The sequence below is a fragment of the Sminthopsis crassicaudata genome, chromosome 5 (genome assembly GCF_048593235.1).
Source record: "Sminthopsis crassicaudata isolate SCR6 chromosome 5, ASM4859323v1, whole genome shotgun sequence".
Classification (NCBI taxonomy): Eukaryota; Metazoa; Chordata; class Mammalia; order Dasyuromorphia; family Dasyuridae; genus Sminthopsis; species Sminthopsis crassicaudata.
The window spans coordinates 114,578,087-114,596,873 of NC_133621.1; the positions used below are offsets into that span (position 1 = coordinate 114,578,087).

The following is an 18,787-nucleotide window of genomic DNA, read 5'->3' on the forward strand; positions in this document are numbered from 1 at the left end:
ACTTGTTGTGTGTAGGACCTGTCTGAGTGATGAGCCTGAGTGTACGTGGTTCTGTGCGGTTGTGTGTTGGGGCTTCATATTGGCAGCTGATGTGGTGGGTGAGGGGAGAGGGAGGAGAAGGGGACGGAGGAGGGAGAGAGGCAGAAAGAGACAGGGAGGGAGAGAGGGAGGCAGAGGGGAGGGAAAATCATCAGAGAGAGACAGAGAGCGAGACCCAGAGCGGGGAGGTTTTGCTGGAGCCGGAGGCTCAGAGCCAGGAGGCGGAGCCCGCGGGAAGAGAGAAGCCGCGGAGCCCTCTGGAGCTGGGCACGGTGAGAGCCGGCTGGGGGGCTCGGGCTGGGGCCGAGGGATGCGGGGCTCCGGGATCCGCAGACGGGAGATGACGGTGACCGGGAGTCTGGGTGATGGGGAAGGATCAACGAGGACCCGAGGGGTTGGGGAAAGCTGGGGGATTCGCGATTGCATCTGGACACGCGGGGCGGTGGGCAAGAGGGGGGCAGAGCGTGTGTGTGTGTGTGTGTGTGTGTGTGTGTGTGTGTGTGTGCAGGGGGAGGGAATGTCTCAAGGGCAGACCCATCCCGCAAGCTTTCCTCCCCATTCATTTCCCGAAGATGAAGGTAGCCGGGTGGGGGGTGGGGGGCGCGGGGGGGAGGATGCTGAAGGGGAGAAAGGGGCTCAACGTTCCTGGTCTTTTCCACGCCGGACTGGACTGGGGAAAAGGTCTGTTTCCTCCCCTTTCTGAGAGGGGACTTTCCCATGAAACTGAGCCCGGGGAAACCCAGTGGAATCCGGCTGAGTGGGAGTGGAGACCGGGCAGATGAGCGCATCCCGGGTCCTAGGGGAGTGCATGTGGTGCGCGTGCTTGTGGGGCGGACTGGGGTGGCTGGAGGGTTGGGTGTTTGTGTGAGTGTGCTAGGGGTGGGCGAGAAGCCCATAGGTGTTACTCGTGTGGCAGCATGGTGAGTGCGGGAGTTGCACGGGGGGGAGAGAATGTGAGAGAATGGATGGGCGTGTGCGCGCGCTGCCCGGAGGGGCGTCTGTGGGGGGTGTGTAAGTGTGCGTGTGCAATCTGGCTGTACCGGGTAAGTGTGTATGACGGGAGGGCTGTTTGTGCATGTGTGTATCCGAATCCCATCTCTTCCCCTCCCTCCCTCCCTTCCCGGCCCCACCCCCTGCCCCCACCCCCCATCCTGCCTGATGTGGCCGCCCTAGCGGCGGTGAGACTGATCCGCTGCGGGAGCCCAGAGTCTGGGGCTGCCTGGCTTTCTTCCCTGGGGAGCTCGGAGCCCTAAAATAGAAGATCCGTACCCCCACCTCCCTCCCTGCAGAGAAGGAACAGAAAATCCCCAAGAGGGAGTTGGGCCGGGGGACACTAGAGACGGAAACTAGACAGAGCCAGAATCGGAGCCGGGAGTGGACTTCCTACACTGGGAGGGGCTTCTCCTCTCAAAATCTGAAGCTCCCCTCCCCCATCCTCTCCCCCAATTCCTTACCGCCCATGGGTCCTCCCCCCTCTTGCTCTGCCCTCCCCCAGCTCCCAGTTGTCTCCTTTAAGCGAGGTGAAAGAGTCAACGTCGGGCTTGGGGTCAGTAATTCCAGTCCTTCAAGGTGGACAGGTAGGGGGAGAGAGAGAAATTTCTGGAAGTCCTCTGTGCCCTGTGTGAATCGGAGTGGGTGGTACAGGGCCTGTGGGGCTACCGGTGGATTTAGTTTGAGGGTAAGAAAGGGTAGCAGGAAGCATTGGAGGGAATTGATGGGGCCACTGGGACGTACACTGCAGCATTTAGGACACACAGCCTTAGATCTGTGGAGAGGGATGGGCCGGGAATGCTGGCCAGAGTAATAAAAGGCTGGGAGACTGAGTGAGAGAGGTTCATTCATTCAATAAACATTTATCAAGTGGCTACTATATGCAATGCCCAAGCTGGCTGAGCAGAGAGGGGGCAATGGGAGTGGAACTAAAATATCATTCCTCTTCCTGGGCCAAAGACCTTTGCCCTCTCCTCAGGATCTTGTTACTGGCCCCCTCAGTGCCTTTTTATTAAGCCAGAAGTGTACCCCCCTATCCCTGGGAAAAGGGAGGCTGGAACATTTCCCTGGGCAAGCAGGGTTGACTGGGACATCTGTCCTTTCTTTAGGACAGACAGAAGGACAGTGCTTCTCTCTGGAGGTGAGGTGTTCTCCCTGAATCCAGTGTGGGGGCCATGGCTGGGAAGGGCTGGGTTGGGCTGGGACTGATTTCCTGGGCCCTCCTGGGAGTGATTGTGGCTCCCCAGCCTGGCTCCTCGGTTCCTGGTGCTTTTCTTACCACCTTGGCCCCCCGCCCGCAGAGTGAGGCCTCCATGTTATCTCTCAACCTGGGCCTCAACTTTAAATTTCACGTTCGGGGACCTGGACCTGCCTGGGGAGGACTGGCCACAGAGACCCAACCTCGACTCCAAGTTCTGGACCAGGGCCCTGATGATGGGATTGGTGGGCTGAGAACCGACACTCTCCCTGGACTGCTGATGAGTTCCCCAGAGTGGGGGTCTGCCGAGGGCAGTGCTGTCTCCAGTACCTCCACCCTGCCTTTGCAGTCCACCTCTCCTGACCCTCGGCCCAAAGATGGGCTTGCTCTCCTGGGCACACTGTCCCTGGACACTCCCTTTCAAGCCACTGCCCCTCCACCCAGCACCCCATGGCCCCACAAGGGTGAACTGGAGCTGAAGTTTGACGTGGCGCTGAGAGCAGGGGCAGCACCTACCCTTGGGCACAAGATGTTGCCCTTGCTACCTAGCCTTCGGGCCAGCCTGGCAGAGATAGCAGGACGCCTGGGTCCCTTTGGTAAGTACTGGCATTGAAGCAATGGGGGCTCTGGAGAGGGGATGTGGGAATCACAGTGGGCCATCCTAGCCCCAACTCACGAGATACAGACTATTTACCAGATGCACTACATCTGTCTTTCACCCCACTGAGTGACTTGTGAAGATGTTTTCCAAGCCCACCTACCTGATTACTTAGGAATTCTGTAGAGGACAAAGTGCATGTCACGGATGGGCTAAGGTGTGGTAGAAAGTCAAGTCAAAACACCTTTATTCTGGTCTGTGTGACTTAGATCGTCATGCCTCCACTGTGCCATAGTTTTCTCTAAACTGGGTTATGTTTGCTCTGATTTTTCTCTCCAAACATAATTCATAAAACAAGGTGTATTAAAAATAAATAAACTAAAAAATAAAAGTGTAGGGCAAAAAAGGACCCCAAGAACTCTAAATTGGTTTACATGAAGTCTAGGGACTACATCCTATGGACCTCTGGGGTTTTCTCCCTAAGCCCTCTTCAGGCACTCACACATGGGAGATGGAGAAAACAGGGCTGGTCTCAGGGACTCTTGTTCCTTTGCAGGATTCTTTGGCACTACCCTGTCCTCTCAGCTGGAGCCAGATAACCGCACAAGCAGCATCGTGGGCTCAAGTTCCTCCCCAAGCAATGATTCACTGGGGAGCGAACCCCCAGGTAAGAGCTTGCTGCATTTTCATCAAGCTATCAAGTCAACATGAATTTTTTAAGTACTTACAATATTTCAGGTACTAAACTGGAAGACTCAAAGAAAGGCCAGAACTATTTCTGCCCTCAAGGAGCTTACATTCTAATGGAGGAGAATTTCTTACTCCTTACTTTGCTGCTGTGCTAGATGCTGTAGGAAGTCACATGGACACAGTTCCTGCCTATTAGGAGTTTATAGTTTTAAGGCTAATTGTTGTTTAGTCATATCAGTCATATCCAATTCTTTGTGACCCCATTGGAACTTTTCTTGGCAAAGACACTAGAGTAGTTTGTCATTTCTTTCTCCAGTTCAATAAACTGAGGCAAACAGGATTAAGTAATTTGCTCAGGATCACACAACTAGTAAGGGTCTGAAATCAGGTTAGAACTCAGGAAGATGAGTCTTCTTAACTCCAGACACGGTGCTCTATCCACTGCACCAGCCTAGCTGCCCTAGTTTAAGACTGATACCATGAGGCAAATAAATAAACAAAGAGACAGCCAACTAAGATTTCTTCCATTAGTTATCCCTACAGCTGCTGCTCTCTCCTCCCTTTCCTTGCTTTCTACTAACACTGGCTGATTCAACAAATTCAACAAACACATTTTAAGAGGCTACTTTCAAGCCACAGCCCCTCCACCCAGCACTCCATGGCCCCACAAGGGGGAATTGGAGCTGGTTTGATGTGGCACTGAGAGCAGGGGTAGTACCTTGTGCCCTTGCCACCTAGCCTTCGGGCCAGCCTGGCCGGGATAGCAGGACGGCTGGTCCCGTGAATCAGCAAGCCTTGGTGGGTAGGGTACTAGACTTGGAGTCTGAGAGACCCCTGGGTTCAAGTCCTGCCTCAGACATTTCCTAGCTGTGAAATTCTGGGATCACAGATTTAAAACAGGAAGGGGGCAGGATCTCTGTTGCATCTGGGGAAAGGATCAGCATCAGGATCACTCAGGTACAAAGCCCCAGAGGCAAGGTGTGAAATCTGAGCTTCTTGGCTCGAACTTCAATACTCTGTTCACCGTGGCATCCGTGGGCATTTAACAGCTTCATACGGGCAAGCTACTTAACCTCTCTCCGATTTAGACATCCCTTAGACTTATCTAGTAAATTATAGAGATTTGAGACTGCAGTGGTTGGAAAGGGTTTCTATGCCAACAAAATCATAGATCTTTGATGTATTGTCAGGCATCCAAGGCACAGTCCCTCATAGGATCTAAAGGTGAGAGAAGCCCCGGAGAGCCCAGTCAGTCCCCTTCCATTTTTCCTCTTTTCTCTCCCCTCTGCCTGGCCTGCCATTGTCTCTCTCCTCTCTGTACTGCTGTCTTTTTTGGCGGTGGGATCTGACATGACATGCTGTCAGAAGCAGACAGAGCTTGGCCCTTCGGGGGAAAAGATATGAGAATGCAGACTTGGAGCAAAAACAAATACTACACATGTATCATTGCTTAGGTGGAGAGCTTCAGAAGCTGCAGGAAGCCTAGACTCCCTTTTCCCTTCTCATTCCCCCTGAAGTTCACAATTAAACCAGACCTAAGAATGGGCTGCAAGGGCTTAGGCCTATATTTACTAGCACACACTTACTGCTTCTTGATTTGCTGTTGAATTGCAGCCAAGTTCTGTTCACTGTGCATATTTCCAGTCTTGAATGTTCTGGTGGTCAGTCAATACTCATTTATTAAATTCATCCTATGTTCCAGCACTGAGGATGCAAAGGAAAACAAAAGACAGCCCCTGCTATCAAAGACCTCACAGATTAATGAGGGAGATAACTTTTTTTGTTGTTGTTGTTTATTTTTCATAATAGCTTTTTATTTTTCAAAATGTATGCAAAGATAGTTTTAAATATTCACCTTTGCAAAACTTCATGTTCTAAATTTTTTTGCTCCCCTCCCCTAGATAGCAAGTCATCCAATTTAAACATGTACAATTCTTCTAAATATATTTCCACATTTAGCATGCTGCTCAAGAAAAATCAGATCATATTTTAACATGTTTAACATATGTTGGATTGCTTGCCATCTAGGGGAGGGAGTGGGGGGGAGGAAGAGAAAATCTGAAACACAAGTCTATGCAAGGGTCAATGTTGTCAAATTATGTGTGAATGTATTTTGAAAATAAAACGCTTTAAAATTTTTTAAATAAATAAAAGAAAAATCATATCAGAAAGAAAAAAAAATAAACATGCAAACAAACAACAACAAAAAAAGTGAAAATACTAAGCTATGATCCACATTCAGCCCCCACAATCCTCTCTCTGGAGAGGACTTTCCTCACAAGTCTATTGAAATTGCCTGGAATCACCTCATTGTTGAAAAGAGCCAAGGGGCAACAACTTTTAAATGTCCATATCAAATAGATATATGCAAGATTAATTGGAGATAATCAAGGCCTTAAGTGGAGTTAGGAAAAGCTTCTTATAGAAGGTATAGCTGGGATTTGAACCCTCCAAATCACTGATACACTGCGGTATGAATAAGGTAGGGCACACAGTGAGATGACCCTGAGCCCCGTTCAAAGGAAGATGAGAGATTGCTCCTTTTCTTGGACTCATTGGGCAGAAAGAACCCATTCCAAATAGGCCCGACTGTGGGCATGGGGATACCCAACTTTTCTGGACTGATTTGAAAGTACTTTTGGGGCTAAGAGGAGAGGCCTTCAGGATCTAACTACTTGCCCATAATCACACCTATTAAGTGTCTGAAGGTGAATTTGAACTTGGGTCCTCCAGATTATAGGGCCAGTGCTCTGTTCACTATATCACCAGCTACTCCTTAAGAGTGCTTCTTAAAACTATCTTTGGTAGAGAATCCAGTGCTAAGAAGGGTGAGGATCACTCCATGGTCCCAAAAGAATGAACTGGAGCTCGTTTGATGTAGCTCTGAGCCAGTCCTGGTTTTTGTATTTCCACTCTTGTTAAAGCCATAAAAATCCCCCTCAGGTGAGGTGCCAGCCAACACCAGTCTCCTGATGACTGAAGGTTCAAGGAGGGACCTGTGGCCCTCAGGGTGGGAGATGGGCTGAGAGGATGCTGGCTGGCAGCCTGTCAGCCCAGGTGACAGTCTTGGCCAAGAAAGACCTAATGCCTCCGGACAGCCAGAGACAGCTTGGCTTGGCTCACTTGAGAAGTTCCTCCTCTTTCTCCTCTCCCCTCCTTGCTGGTAGCCTAGGGGAACTACAGGACAGAACCTGTCCTGGATGATTGGTGTTTTTCTCCAAGTAACTAGGTTAACGGGCTTACTCCGGGTCACCAGCTAATCAAATATCCGAGGCTAGTTTTGCACTCAGGTCCTCCTAGGGCTGGTGCTCTCTGCTGAGCCACCTAGCTGCCCCTGGCTGGTCTTTTGGAGAGGTCATTGAGTCTTGACTGGGACAACTGGGATGGCTCAAGTGGCCAACCCCTTGCGGGGGGGAATGAATTCTTTCTGATTCTTCCGAAGTCTTTTGGACCTGGGGAGGATTTGTGGATTAGCCCCTGATTCCTTCTGCAATGTGTCCCTTTCCCTAGATGCCTTATTCTATCCCAAAGGGATGATAAGGAGCCACACCAGCCAAGGTTACCACATCTTCAGATCAGAGGGCAGCCCTTTTCTTTGTCCCTTTGATCTGGGCTACCTCTGGTTAAATAGTCTTGGATTTTCCTCCAGACACACCATCACCAGGATTTAGCTTCTGTCCCTTAATCAGTCACACCGCTTACTCATATCCTCTGGAAGCCTGGGCAGAAGGGTTATGGAGGAAGCCACTTTGAAGAGAAACACCTGAGGGGAAGAGAGAAGCAGTGGAGTATAGAGGAAAGATGGCTGAATTTGGAGGCAGAGCTTGGATTCCAATTCTGAAACGTCCTTACTGACTGTGTGACTTTGGGAAAGCCACTTTTTGTGCCTCAGTTTCCTCATTTATGATATAAATGGATAGAATTCGATGACTTCTAAAATCCTTCTAAGCCAGGGGCTCTTAATCTGCCATATGTGAACTTTTAAAAAAATTGTAACTACTTCCCTGCCATTTTTTCCCTTGGTGTTCCTATGTTTTTGTTTTTTGTGCATTTAAAAGCTTTATTTGGAGAGGGATCTATAGATATCCCTGCTGCTTGCCAAATGGGTCCAGAACACTAAAAAAGGTTCAGAACCCCTATACTAAGATCTTAGTCCTAGGAACCCATAAGATTTCACTCAGTGAACCTAGTGGAAAAAGCAGAAGACCCCATTGCTCCCTCCTTCTTTGAGGCAATCAGGATAAAGTGATTCTCCCAGGATCACACAGTTCCTAAGTGTCTGAGGATGGATTTGAACTCAGTTCTCCTGACTCCAGAGCCAGTGTTCTATCCCCTTCCACTTCACTGGGAATGAAGAAGTGCCAAATCTTTTAGGGGTCCTAGAGAGGAGAAGGCTTAGAGAATGACGTTAACGTTACCTCTATTCTGTAAGGACAGAAAATGACTTTTCTCTCTCCTTTGAAACTCCCCCACTGTGCGGGCACACACACCCCCATCAGTAATACCTAGCACAATGCCAGGCACATAGTGGGTGTTGAGTGATGTTGATGACTTGAATTCGGAGCCTTGGAACAGGTGTGGAGGCAGATCTGGCTAAATTCTTTTGTTCAATAATTTATGCAATTTTATGCAAGAATGTCTCCCTCCCTCGTCTCTGGTGAGTGATGTTAGGGTTCCCTGTCTCAATGCTTCTGAATCTGCAGGGGTTCCCCGTCTGTGTGTATGGGTTAGGGAAGAGCTTCATATTGGTCTGGTTGCTGCTACCATTTATATGGTACTTAAGGTTCACAAAGAGTCTTCATTCTCTCATTTTCCTCATTTGGATAATCAGAATAATACTGCCTGTAGCTCATACCTTTATAGGATTGTTGTGAGGATTGAGACAATGTTTATAAAGTACTTTGCAAACACTCTCTTTCTCTCTCTCATATACATGTATGTATATCTATATATATATCTATATGGAGTTTTTCTATCTCAGTTATCATTCATATTATTGGAACTTCCTGACAGCCCTCTGATATTTAATATAACAGAATTCTATAATTTAAGGTTTGTCAGGTGGCTTCCTTGCAAGAAGCAGAAAATGCCAGTATTTTTATCTCTATTATACAAGTGAAAGAATGAGATTCAGATGAGTCAAATGGTTTATTCAAGTTGAAAAAAAGCTGGTAAGAGGCAGAGGCAGAACTAAGGGCTGGGTCTTCTTTTTCCAAATCTGGTACTTTCCCCTTTCCGAAGTAGAGGGTTGCTACAGGTAATAGAGAATGGGTTGGGGGCAAGCTTTTGGGAAAAGATACATTTGTCTATGATAAAGAAAGGAGAGAAAAGCGATGGCTTATATTAGCTGGTGCAGGGCAGGATCTAGAGTTCTTAGTTACCTAAGGGCCTGTTTCTCCAGGATATCCTAGTGAAGTAGGTGATGAGAGGAAAGACTGGAGTCATGCTGTTTCCTCTGGGGTCTTTCCAATCTGGGTGGGTTTTTTGCATTGCTTGATGTTCCACGACAGGGAAAGGATAGTTTCTGCCCAGCTCGGGAAAATCTCAGGGCTAGGAAAACAAGATTACTCAACAAATGGAAAAGGAAGAAGGAAAAGAAAAATAATGAGAAGAGGCTAATTTTTAGGATTTCCTTCCTGTTCCTCCCTACACTTTCTTTATGATTTCTCTTTCAGTGATATTGGGGGGGAAAGTGTCTTGAAAACTTTAAAACCCCATAAAATTATGAGTAATTATCATGTGTTTGTACTGAGCATGATACAAGGCAGATTGGGTGGTGAACAAGATAAAACTTTATAGAAGTATTGGAATGGACAAACAGAAAGAAAGTGAAGAATGGATGGGAGGAGGAAGAAAGAGACAGATATACAGAGAGAGAATGTTTACCCTGGCTAATATCTAATAACAAATTAATGTGATTTATTGATCAGTAAATTAGGATTGTAAGATCATAGATTCAGGGCTGGAAGGAATCTCAGAGGCCATCTTTTATAATTCTAAGATTTCTTTTAGTCTTTCATTTCATTTAGTCTTTCATTTAATCTTTCATCATCCTTTCGTTTTATAGAAGAGGAAACCAAATAGGACAGTCTCAATTGTCTTTTACCTTGTTCTCAGTTCTAAGGTAATCAATCAATAAGCATCCTACTATGTGGCTCAGTGCTCAACTTAATGGCTTATTTATTCATTAGATAGCTGAGATCATCATTAAAGACTGTTAGTATATCCAAATTGTTGAACTCAGTAAAGTGAAGCATTATGTTCATGTTTATTCATTATGCTAATTAGAATAATAGCTTTGGAGCTAGAAATGACCTTGAAGGTTACCTAGTCCAACCTCCTTTTTTTTTTTTTTTTTTTTTTTTTTTTTTTTTTTTTAAGTTAAAGAAACTAAGTTCTGTGTCTGTTGCCCTTTCGATATTTTAGCTAATGGTTTATTTAGTCACTAAGCGTCTCTACCTTCATTAGAGACTGTTAAGCATATCCAAATGGTATTTGTTGAACTAAGTAAAGCCCTGTACTGTGTTCACATTTATTCTTGTTGTTAATTAGGATTTTGAGATTGTAGCTTTCGAACCTAGAGGGATCTTGGAGGCCATTTTTTCCCTAGTTGTTTATTATTTATTTTTGCAATGTTACATACAAGAAAAGCTAAAACACAAAGTTCTTTATAGGAAGAATTAGCTATAGTCTTTAAAATTTTTTAATAGTATTTTATTTTTCCAACTATATGTAAGAATACTTTTCAATATTCATTTTGGCAAGACTTTGTTTTCCAAAATTTTCTCCTTTCTTCCTTTATTCTCCTCTCCCCCAGACAGCAAGAAATTTGATATAGGTTAAGTATGTGCAATTCTTTTAAACATATTACCACATTTATCATGTTGTGTAAGAAAAATCAGACAAAAAGGGAAAAAAAAACACAAAAAAGGAAAAAACTAAAGAGAAAAAAAGGTGAAAATACTATGCTTCAGTCTATATTTAGTCTTCATACTTCTCTCTTTGTATCTGAATGGCATTTTCTATCCCAAGTCTAATGGAATAAGCAGATATATTCTTTTAAAACATTATTTGTTTTAATAGCATTTTGTTTTTCCAAATATATACAAAGATAATTTTCAACATTCCCCTTTGCAAAATCTTGTGTTCCAAATGTTTCTCCTTCTCTTCCCTTTTCCCCCCTTCCCAAGACATCAAGCAATCTGATATAGATTAAACATGTGCAGTTCCTCTTAAAATATTTCCATATTTGTCATATGCAAAAATAAAATCAGATCAAAAGGGAAAAAAAAATGAGAAAGAAAAAACAAGAAAGCCAACAACAACAATAATACAAAAGGTGAAAATACTGTATTTTGATCCACATTCAGTCTCCATAGTTCTCTCATTAGATGGCACTTTCCATCACAAGTTCATAGGAGTGGTCTTGAGTCACCTCAGTGTTGAAAAGCCAAGTCCATTACAGTTGATCATCACATAATCTTCTTGTTACTATGTACAGTGCTCTCTTGGTTCTGCTTACTTCACTCAGCATCAGTTCATGTAAGTCTTTCCATGTTTTTCTAAAATCATCCTGCTCATCATTTCTTAAAGAACAATAATATTTCATTGCATTCACATACCATAACTTATTCAGCCATTCTCTAACTGATGGGCATCCACTTAATTTCCAATTCCTTGCTACTACAAAAAGAGCAAGCAGATATATTTTTAAAGAACTAGATATAGATAAGATAAATTTTATTATTTAAGTGACATGTCATTTACAATTTTGGGAGCTTATAGTGAGAAAACATCAGGATGGGGCAGATAATTGTCATGTCTACAACTACAGATCATGCAAATGAACAAAATCAAATATTTTGAATTAAAAGTTACCAATTTTCTAGCAAACATTAAATTAAGATGAAAAAGTTCAATTCTATGTCTACCTTCTCCCTTTCCCCCCAAGTTTTTGTTTTGTTTTGTTTTTTTGGGCAAGTAAATAAGAATTTGTATCTATAGGATGGTTCAGCAGCTAGGGTAAAAGGAGGTAGTCTTTAAGGATCTCTCTTCTCAAATGCAGAGCCACTAAAAAAACACACCCTTCCCTTCATTTTACACATAAGGAGCCTAAAATTCATGACTTTTTTACTCACAAGGATTCCAACTCAGACCCTCTGGCCCCCAATCCAGACTTCATTCTGCTTCCTGCACCTTTCTGAGATACTGAAAAACCTCTTGGTGCTCTCTCTCCTCACTTTTGCAAATAAAATAAAATAAAACAACCCCAAACAAACAGCCTTAATTTAAATAAAACACCAGAGGGCTCAGTAAAGACACAAGCTACTGCTTTTGCTGATAGGTGATGAATATCAGACATTGTGCAGATGTGAGTCATAGCGGGAGCTAGAGAGGGGGAGTGATATAGGACTCGACATTTAATAGAGATCCCAGAGCACTCTCAGCTTTCATTGTGCAGCTGGAAGTGAACTGGGTCTATTTTCCCTTCTGCTCTCTCTCCCCTGCTGACCCCTCAGTTCCTCTCTCCTCCCCACCTGTCCAGCTCTCTCACTTGTCACCTGTGATCACCCTTCTGACTTTTATCATTCTTTCTCTCTCATCCCTTCCCCTCTCTCCAGTTTCCCTGCTTCCTCATTCTCCAGCTTCTTTCTCAAATCCCTGCCTTTTCCTTTCCTTGACCTGAGCTCCCCTGAGATTGGATGTGTCCCAAAAGTCCTCTGCAGAGCAACCTCGGATGTTTTCTTTGAGGCCTTTCCTTGGATCGCCCAACTTTGGTTTGGCCAGGGAGCTGGCGTCCTGCGTCTGGTAGCCAAGCTATCCCTCTCCCTTCTCATTCACAGCTGCCTCCTGTCTATCCCACCTCATCCCTCCTTCTCCCCCCCTTTTTGACCACCATACAGCTGATCCTGTTGGTCTGATGGGTGGTCACAGGTTCCAGTGCCCCCTCCCTAGTTGTTGAATTGCAAGAATCTATTTCTGCAGCTTCTCAAACACAAAGCATCTCTTCCTCCCGAACTTGGATTCTAATTGGTGAAAGCACCTTCCCTAAGGCAGCTGCCTCCAGCACCCAGAACTTGGGACCTGCTCACAGAGACACAGTCAGAAGCCAGGCTCCAATCTAGGTTCTAAGGCCACAGCACACAGAGTAGACACCGTATAAATGCTTATTCCCTTCCCTCTTCCCAGCTCCCAAGGATTCTGGACTTGGAATTTTAGGAACACAGCTGAGTTTGTCCATTTAGAAGAGATTAGAGACTGAGATTCTTATTCCTTTCCATTACTTGTCCCCAGTTATCCCTCTGGAAAATCAGGCTGGGGACATGGATGGGTATTTATCTCAGCATCCTTGTGAAATGGTCCCAGTTCTGTCTGTCTGCCCTGAAAGGGACAAGTCTAGCAGACTTTCTAGGGATTAACTCAGTTTTCTTCTTAGTGATTGCAAGGAAGACCTGGGGAGACCCTGGGATGCTTGGCAGTTCGGTGGGTGGTAAATGAGAATGAGAGAATGTGCTGTAATCAGAACACGGGGGGGGGGGGGAAGGGAAGCTTCTATCCCTCCCAGGTTTTACAGGGAATGCTGAGCAAGGAGGAGAGCTGAGCAGATGAGGGAGCTTGCTTTCTTTCTTTCTCAAAGCTTTTTATTTTCAAAACATATACATGTCTAATTTTTCAACACTAATCCTTGCAAAACCTTGTGTTCCAAATTTCCCTTTCCTTCCCTCACTCCCCCTCCCCTAAAGGCAAGTTAATCCAATCTATATTAAACATGTTACAAATGTTAAATCCAATATATGTATACATATTTATACAGTTAGGTGCTGCACAAGAAAAATTAGATGAAAAAGGAAAAAAATGAGAAAAAACAAACAAAAAGAATGAAAATGCTATGTTGTGGTCCACATTCAGTTCCTACAGTCCTCTCTCAGGGTATAGATGGCTCTCTTCATCTTCAAGATCAGTGACACTGGCCTCAATCATCTCATTGTTGAAAAGAGCCACATCCATCAGAATTGATCATCACATAATCTTGTTGTTGCTGTGTACAACGATTTCCTAGTTCTGCTCACTTTATTTAGCATTAGTTCATGTCTCTCTGAAATCATCCTCCTGATCGTTTCTTATAGAATAATAATATTCCATAACATTCCTATACCATAACTTATGCAGCCATTCTCTAACTAATGGACAGCCATTCAAAAAGGGCTGACCCAAATATTTTTGCTCATGTGGGTCCCCTTTTCATGAGGGAGCTTTTTTGAGGAGATAAGAACATTAGGGGAAGGTCAGGGAAGAGACTGTTCCAGACTCTGGGGATAGTGCAGAACAAGGGATTGAAAAGAAAATCATTGGGGCAGCTAGGTGATTCAGTTACAAGGATCTGAGTTCAAATCCAGCCTCAGACACTTAATAGCTTTGTGATCTTGGGCTTGAATTACAAACATTGCTTCAAAGAAAGAAAACCATTAGGAGAGACTCTCTTTTAGGTGGGAAGTGCTCCTGATGGAGTTTCAGATTGGGTTCTAATCTTAGCTCTTCCTCTAACTAGCTATTTAACTTTGGACAAGTCTGGTCTGGCCACTAACTTGAGCTGCAAAATTAGGAAGAGGTGGGAAGAACTGGATTGAGAACCAACTCTGAAGTTAGAGGTTTTGGATTCAAATCCTGATTTTAACAGTTATAGTCTTGGAAACCTTAGGACAGTGATTTCCCCCAGACTTTCAGACCTGCTAGCCCTGATGCTCCTGAGTATCAGCCTAATCAGATTAAAAGGAAATAAAAAAATATTTCCTGTCCACTTAAATGAAATATCTAAAGTGAACACAGAAAAATTTAGTACAAATATACATTTTAATACAAGGTATATGATCCACAGGGATTTTTATGTATGGTTTAGTGAGTTGTTTTGATTTGAATTTGACTTCCCTGGTTTAACTTTGTTGAACATCCAACTTGACATCTCACTTCAAAGCTACAAATCTACGATCCTCAAGAGTCTCTTCCCTGTCAGAAGTTTTAGGTTCCATGTGAAAAGGCTTGTTGGCTTTATGGAGGTCACGATGATTGGGACAAAGCTGAAAGTCTGGGGTGCTGAATTTGAGTGTGATTTGGGGAGCGGGGGTTGGGAAACAAGGGCACACTGAGGCCTGAGGAGTGGACAGTGACCCCAGGGAATGATTCGGTCTTCTCCAATGCCTGGCACATGGCAGTTAAACTCTTGCTTGTTTGACTGGGGAAAGTCCCAAGGGCCTGATTTCCAGGGAAGGAAAGGAGGTCTGGAAGGACCCACAGATTCTGTCAGGGCGGGTGCTGGGGGCTGGAGAAGGCTAGTAGCCAGGGGTGTTACTCATCTCTCCTTTGTGTGCCTGCAGATGTCACTCCCACCCCAAACGACCCTTCTCCAGCCAGTCTGAGGAGCTCATCGGCACAGCCAGAGTGTGGGGCTGAAGCCTGTGGCGCCGGGAGCCTGCCTGAACCTGAAGACCCTGCTCCGGCGGCTCCAGTGCCCCCCATTTTTCTGAACCTAGAGGCTGACTGGGCCTCTGCCCGAGCCCGCTGGGGGCTGGCCTGGGAGGCCCATGTGTATGGGGTGGGCGCTCTCTTCGGGCTGGTGGCCTTGTTGGCCCTGCTGAGTCTGGCACTCCTTCCCTGGCGCTGCCCGCCGGGAGCCTCTTGCTTGGCTCTCCTCAACCTGCTTCTGCTCTCGGCTGGTGCTGCCCGGGCCTTCCCCCTCTTCTACGACGCCTATGGGCACAGAGAGCGGCTTCCCTCACTGGTCCGCCTTCTCCTGCACGACCTGTCTCTGCCCTGCCTCTCTGCCTGTCTGGGGCTGGCCTGCCTGCTGCTAGCCCGCCCCCACCCACCCCGCTGCCCAGGGGGCCTGGCCACCCTGCTCCTCCTGGTGCTGGGACTGTCCTCAGGGGCCACAATGGCTGGAGCTGTCTCCAGACCCCTTCTGCCCCTCCTGCTGGCCTCCCGGGGCCTGGCTGCTCTCTTGGCATCCCTTTTCTCAGGACTGCTGCTAGCTCTCTCCTGCCGTAGGAGCCGACGGAGGCCGGGGGTCCCTCTGGGGGGTGCCAGTCTCAAGGGCCCCACCCCAACTCCATTGACTCGGGGCCCCTTTGCTCTTCCCCAGTCATGGCAGAGGGCTGCCCGCACGGCCCCGGTGGCGGGGGCCTTTGGCCTGCTGAGCGGGGGGCTCCAGGGCTACATGGTCTTGTACACCCTGGGCTATGGAGGCCAGCTGGGCCTGGCAGGGCCCTGGCCCTGGTGGGCCTTCCAGCTGGGCGTGCGGTTGGGAGAGGTCGGTGTGGCTCTGCCATTGGCCCTGTTAGGGCTCTACCCGGCACTCTGCAGTCCTCGCCTGTCCCAGAGGTGCTGGGCCAAACTGTTCCGTATGTCCCCCGGGCACGGGGCCCCGCTGCTGCCTTCGGGCTGGGAACCAGGGCCCCCAAACAAGCGGCCCCCAGGAAGTGCTGTGGAACACGGAGAGGCCGAGCTATTGCCTCTGTGTGCCCTGACTGCGCCCGGTCCCGACCTTCTCCTCCCCGGCAGCGGCCACCTGGGCATCGAGGCGGTGGCTGCCAACACGGCTCCCTCAGCAGCTTCTTCCCCAGGCACCAGCAGCGACTGCACTGTGGACTTCTGCCCGCCCTCCCCCATCGACCTGCACCGGAGCATTGCCGAGGCCCTCTGCAGCGAGGTCCTGATGGCCCCAAGCTTTTTCCAGGCTCCTGTTGGCAGGGAGAGCCTGCCGGGACCTAGCCTCTCCGGAACGACCTCCAGTGAGGAGAGCTCTGGGCCCGGGACAAACGGGGCCCCAGGGGTAGAGCCAGGCTCCCCAGCCCCTGTGCTTCCTTCCCCTGGGGCCTGGCTGGTGGGCAGCAGTGCCTCCTCAGGCTCCCTGTACGGACTTTCCAGGGACAGCTCCTCCATGCTGCTCTGCTCCAGTCCAGAAAAGCCCCCTCGGTCCTCTTTGCCAGGAATCTGCAGCACCCCCCGACCTTCGGGGCGGAGCTCGAGCCCCCAGGGCCCCGGGTGCTACCGAGCTCTGTCCCTGCCCTCCTGCAGCTCTCCAGAGAGAGCGGAGCTGGCCAGGGAAGAAGCCCTGCTCCAGGAGCAGTTCCTCGATGCTTGCCGGCAGATCGACGAGCTCAGCGTCAGCAGTGAGACCATAGACCTGTGAGGGCTGGGCGGCCTTTTGCTGCCCTCCCTTTGCCCTGTTCCTCCAGGCCACACTGCCCATGACCTGTTCACTGTAACCCTGCCCACTCCTGCCTGGCTCAATCACCCTTCCCCCTGGTCTCTTCCATCCTCCGGGGGGGTGAGCGGGTTGGGGCTCAACACAATGAATGGGGAAAGCACCAGAATGGCCTCTTCTGGGCATCCCTGGGCACCCATGCCCAGTGCCCACCCTATAGGCAAACGCAGCCTGGCAGAGTCGGACTCTCCTTGGATTCACCAGCAATAAAGTTCCAAGGTGCTCCAATCCTTCTGACAACCCTGCGTGCGGCTCAGGGTGGTGACTGTGGCGGTGGGGGCTGCTCTCTTGGAGCCCCTGTGTCAGCTCCCGCCCCCACTTCTGCCTTCCCCGGGGACCCCCCAGCCTGCAGTGTGTGTGTGTGACACGGGTCCCACCTCTCTCCTGCCCTTCCTTCCCCATGGATGGCACCACTCATCCACCAGTGGCCGGGAGAAAAGTGGCTCCTTTTAGAGTTAATTTATCAATAAAATATTTTCTGAAGAGAGGCATCTGACTAATTGGGAGGGCTAGAAGGGGGTGATGGTGGCAGCACCACATGGGAAAAAAGAAGGGCAGTCACTGGTTTTATATCGGGCCCTGGCTCAGACATTCCCGAACCCTGAGTTCCTAAGTGGGTCTGCAGTTTCGGGCGGCCGGGCTGTTCCCGGAAACACCTTCCTGATTACCATATGGGCAGGACAGGTGGGGGTCCATGTCCTTTAATCGTCCCACTGGGTCTGATTCTGGGAGATTAATTTCTCATAGGAGACAAAAACCCTATCCCAAACAGCAAGGAGACTGAGAGAGGGGGCAGGAATACAACTCTAGAAGGCAATGACCACCCTTCCTGGGGACTTTGCACATACCACGGGTTCTGACGGTCTGGCCTGAAAAACACTCTGGGAGCAGGGAAGAATTAGGTACCACAGGCACTGTCAGAGGGCTTGAGGGGTTTGAACCGGGACCCCCGGCTTCTGCTCCTAGAACTCAGTGAATCAGAAGTTCTCCCCCCACCCCCTGCAATGACACAGAGAACAACTTATTCATCACAGTTCCTCCTTGTCTATGCTCCCATCAAACTCTCCACTTTGGGTCCAAGGAGTCCTCCTTGATTTCTCTTGACATGTCGAAGGCACGGGTAGAATGTCCACCTGTCACCCCTCATCCTTGTCTCATGGCCAACCTGTCTCTCCCGCTAACGACGGCTGGCGTTTCCCTGGTTCTGCCCATCAGTTTGCGTGCATTCTTCTCATTTGGTCTTCACAAAATCCTGTGACATTCTGCTATCCTCATTTTACAGCTGAGGCTCACAAGACTACATGACCTCCCCACAGTGACAAATCTTGCTGAGGATGGGGGCTCTCCTGTTATGCCACGTGAAGACAAAGCTAGAACTGACATCTGCGCCAGCGGCGGCACAAGCTCTACTGTGGGGACACCCTTCCTGCCTGCAGATACACGAGGGGACTCTGTCTCTCAGGGCAGCCCCCCTCTCTCTTAGCGTCCTTTTCCACTCACTGATGGGACAGAAGTCATCAGGCCAAGAGACCCGAGGCACACCAATTTACAGCTGCCAGGTGGACTTCAATTTCTAGATCTCAAGGAGGAGCGGTGTTTTAGAGAAAGGAACATTTAGCATTTTTCTGAGATACAGTAACCAGGACATTCTGACTTGTTTCTTCAGTGCACTCCAAATACGGTTGATCTGATGACATTAGAATTATGGATCAATCGTGGGGCAGAATTTGAAAATCTATGAAGGTGGGGCAGCTAGGTGGCGCAGTGAATAGAGCACCAGCCTTGAATTCAGGAGGACCCGAGTTCAAATGTGATCTCAGACACTTAACACTTCCTAGATGTGTGACCCTGGGCAAGTCACTTAATCCCAGCCTCAAAAAAAAAAAAAAAAAAAAAAAAAAAAGGTTCCTGAATAAATGCTTGGGGTTCTGATCCAGCAGAAACACAGAGACAGGCAACACATGTGTTTACATGTTTAGTTAAAGCCCAGGGCTGACTTGTAGACTGCAAA

At 47.9% G+C, this 18,787-nt stretch overlaps 1 protein-coding gene across 2 annotated transcripts; it reads left to right on the plus strand.

The window, feature by feature from the left end:
* The first annotated feature begins 246 nt into the window (after window positions 1-246).
* Window positions 247-18,594, plus strand: PRRT4 (proline rich transmembrane protein 4). Of its 2 annotated transcripts, XM_074268010.1 has the most exons (4): window positions 247-311; window positions 2,139-2,823; window positions 3,382-3,492; window positions 14,888-18,594. In XM_074268010.1, the coding sequence occupies exons 2-4, from the start codon at window positions 2,205-2,207 to the stop codon at window positions 16,699-16,701; spliced, it is 2,544 nt and encodes an 847-aa protein (XP_074124111.1). In that variant the 5' UTR covers window positions 247-311; window positions 2,139-2,204; the 3' UTR covers window positions 16,702-18,594. The 2 variants fall into 2 exon arrangements, with proteins under 2 accessions (XP_074124111.1, XP_074124110.1); XM_074268009.1 differs by lacking the exon at window positions 247-311 and having other exon boundaries at window positions 995-2,823.
* The last annotated feature ends 193 nt before the right edge of the window (window positions 18,595-18,787 follow it).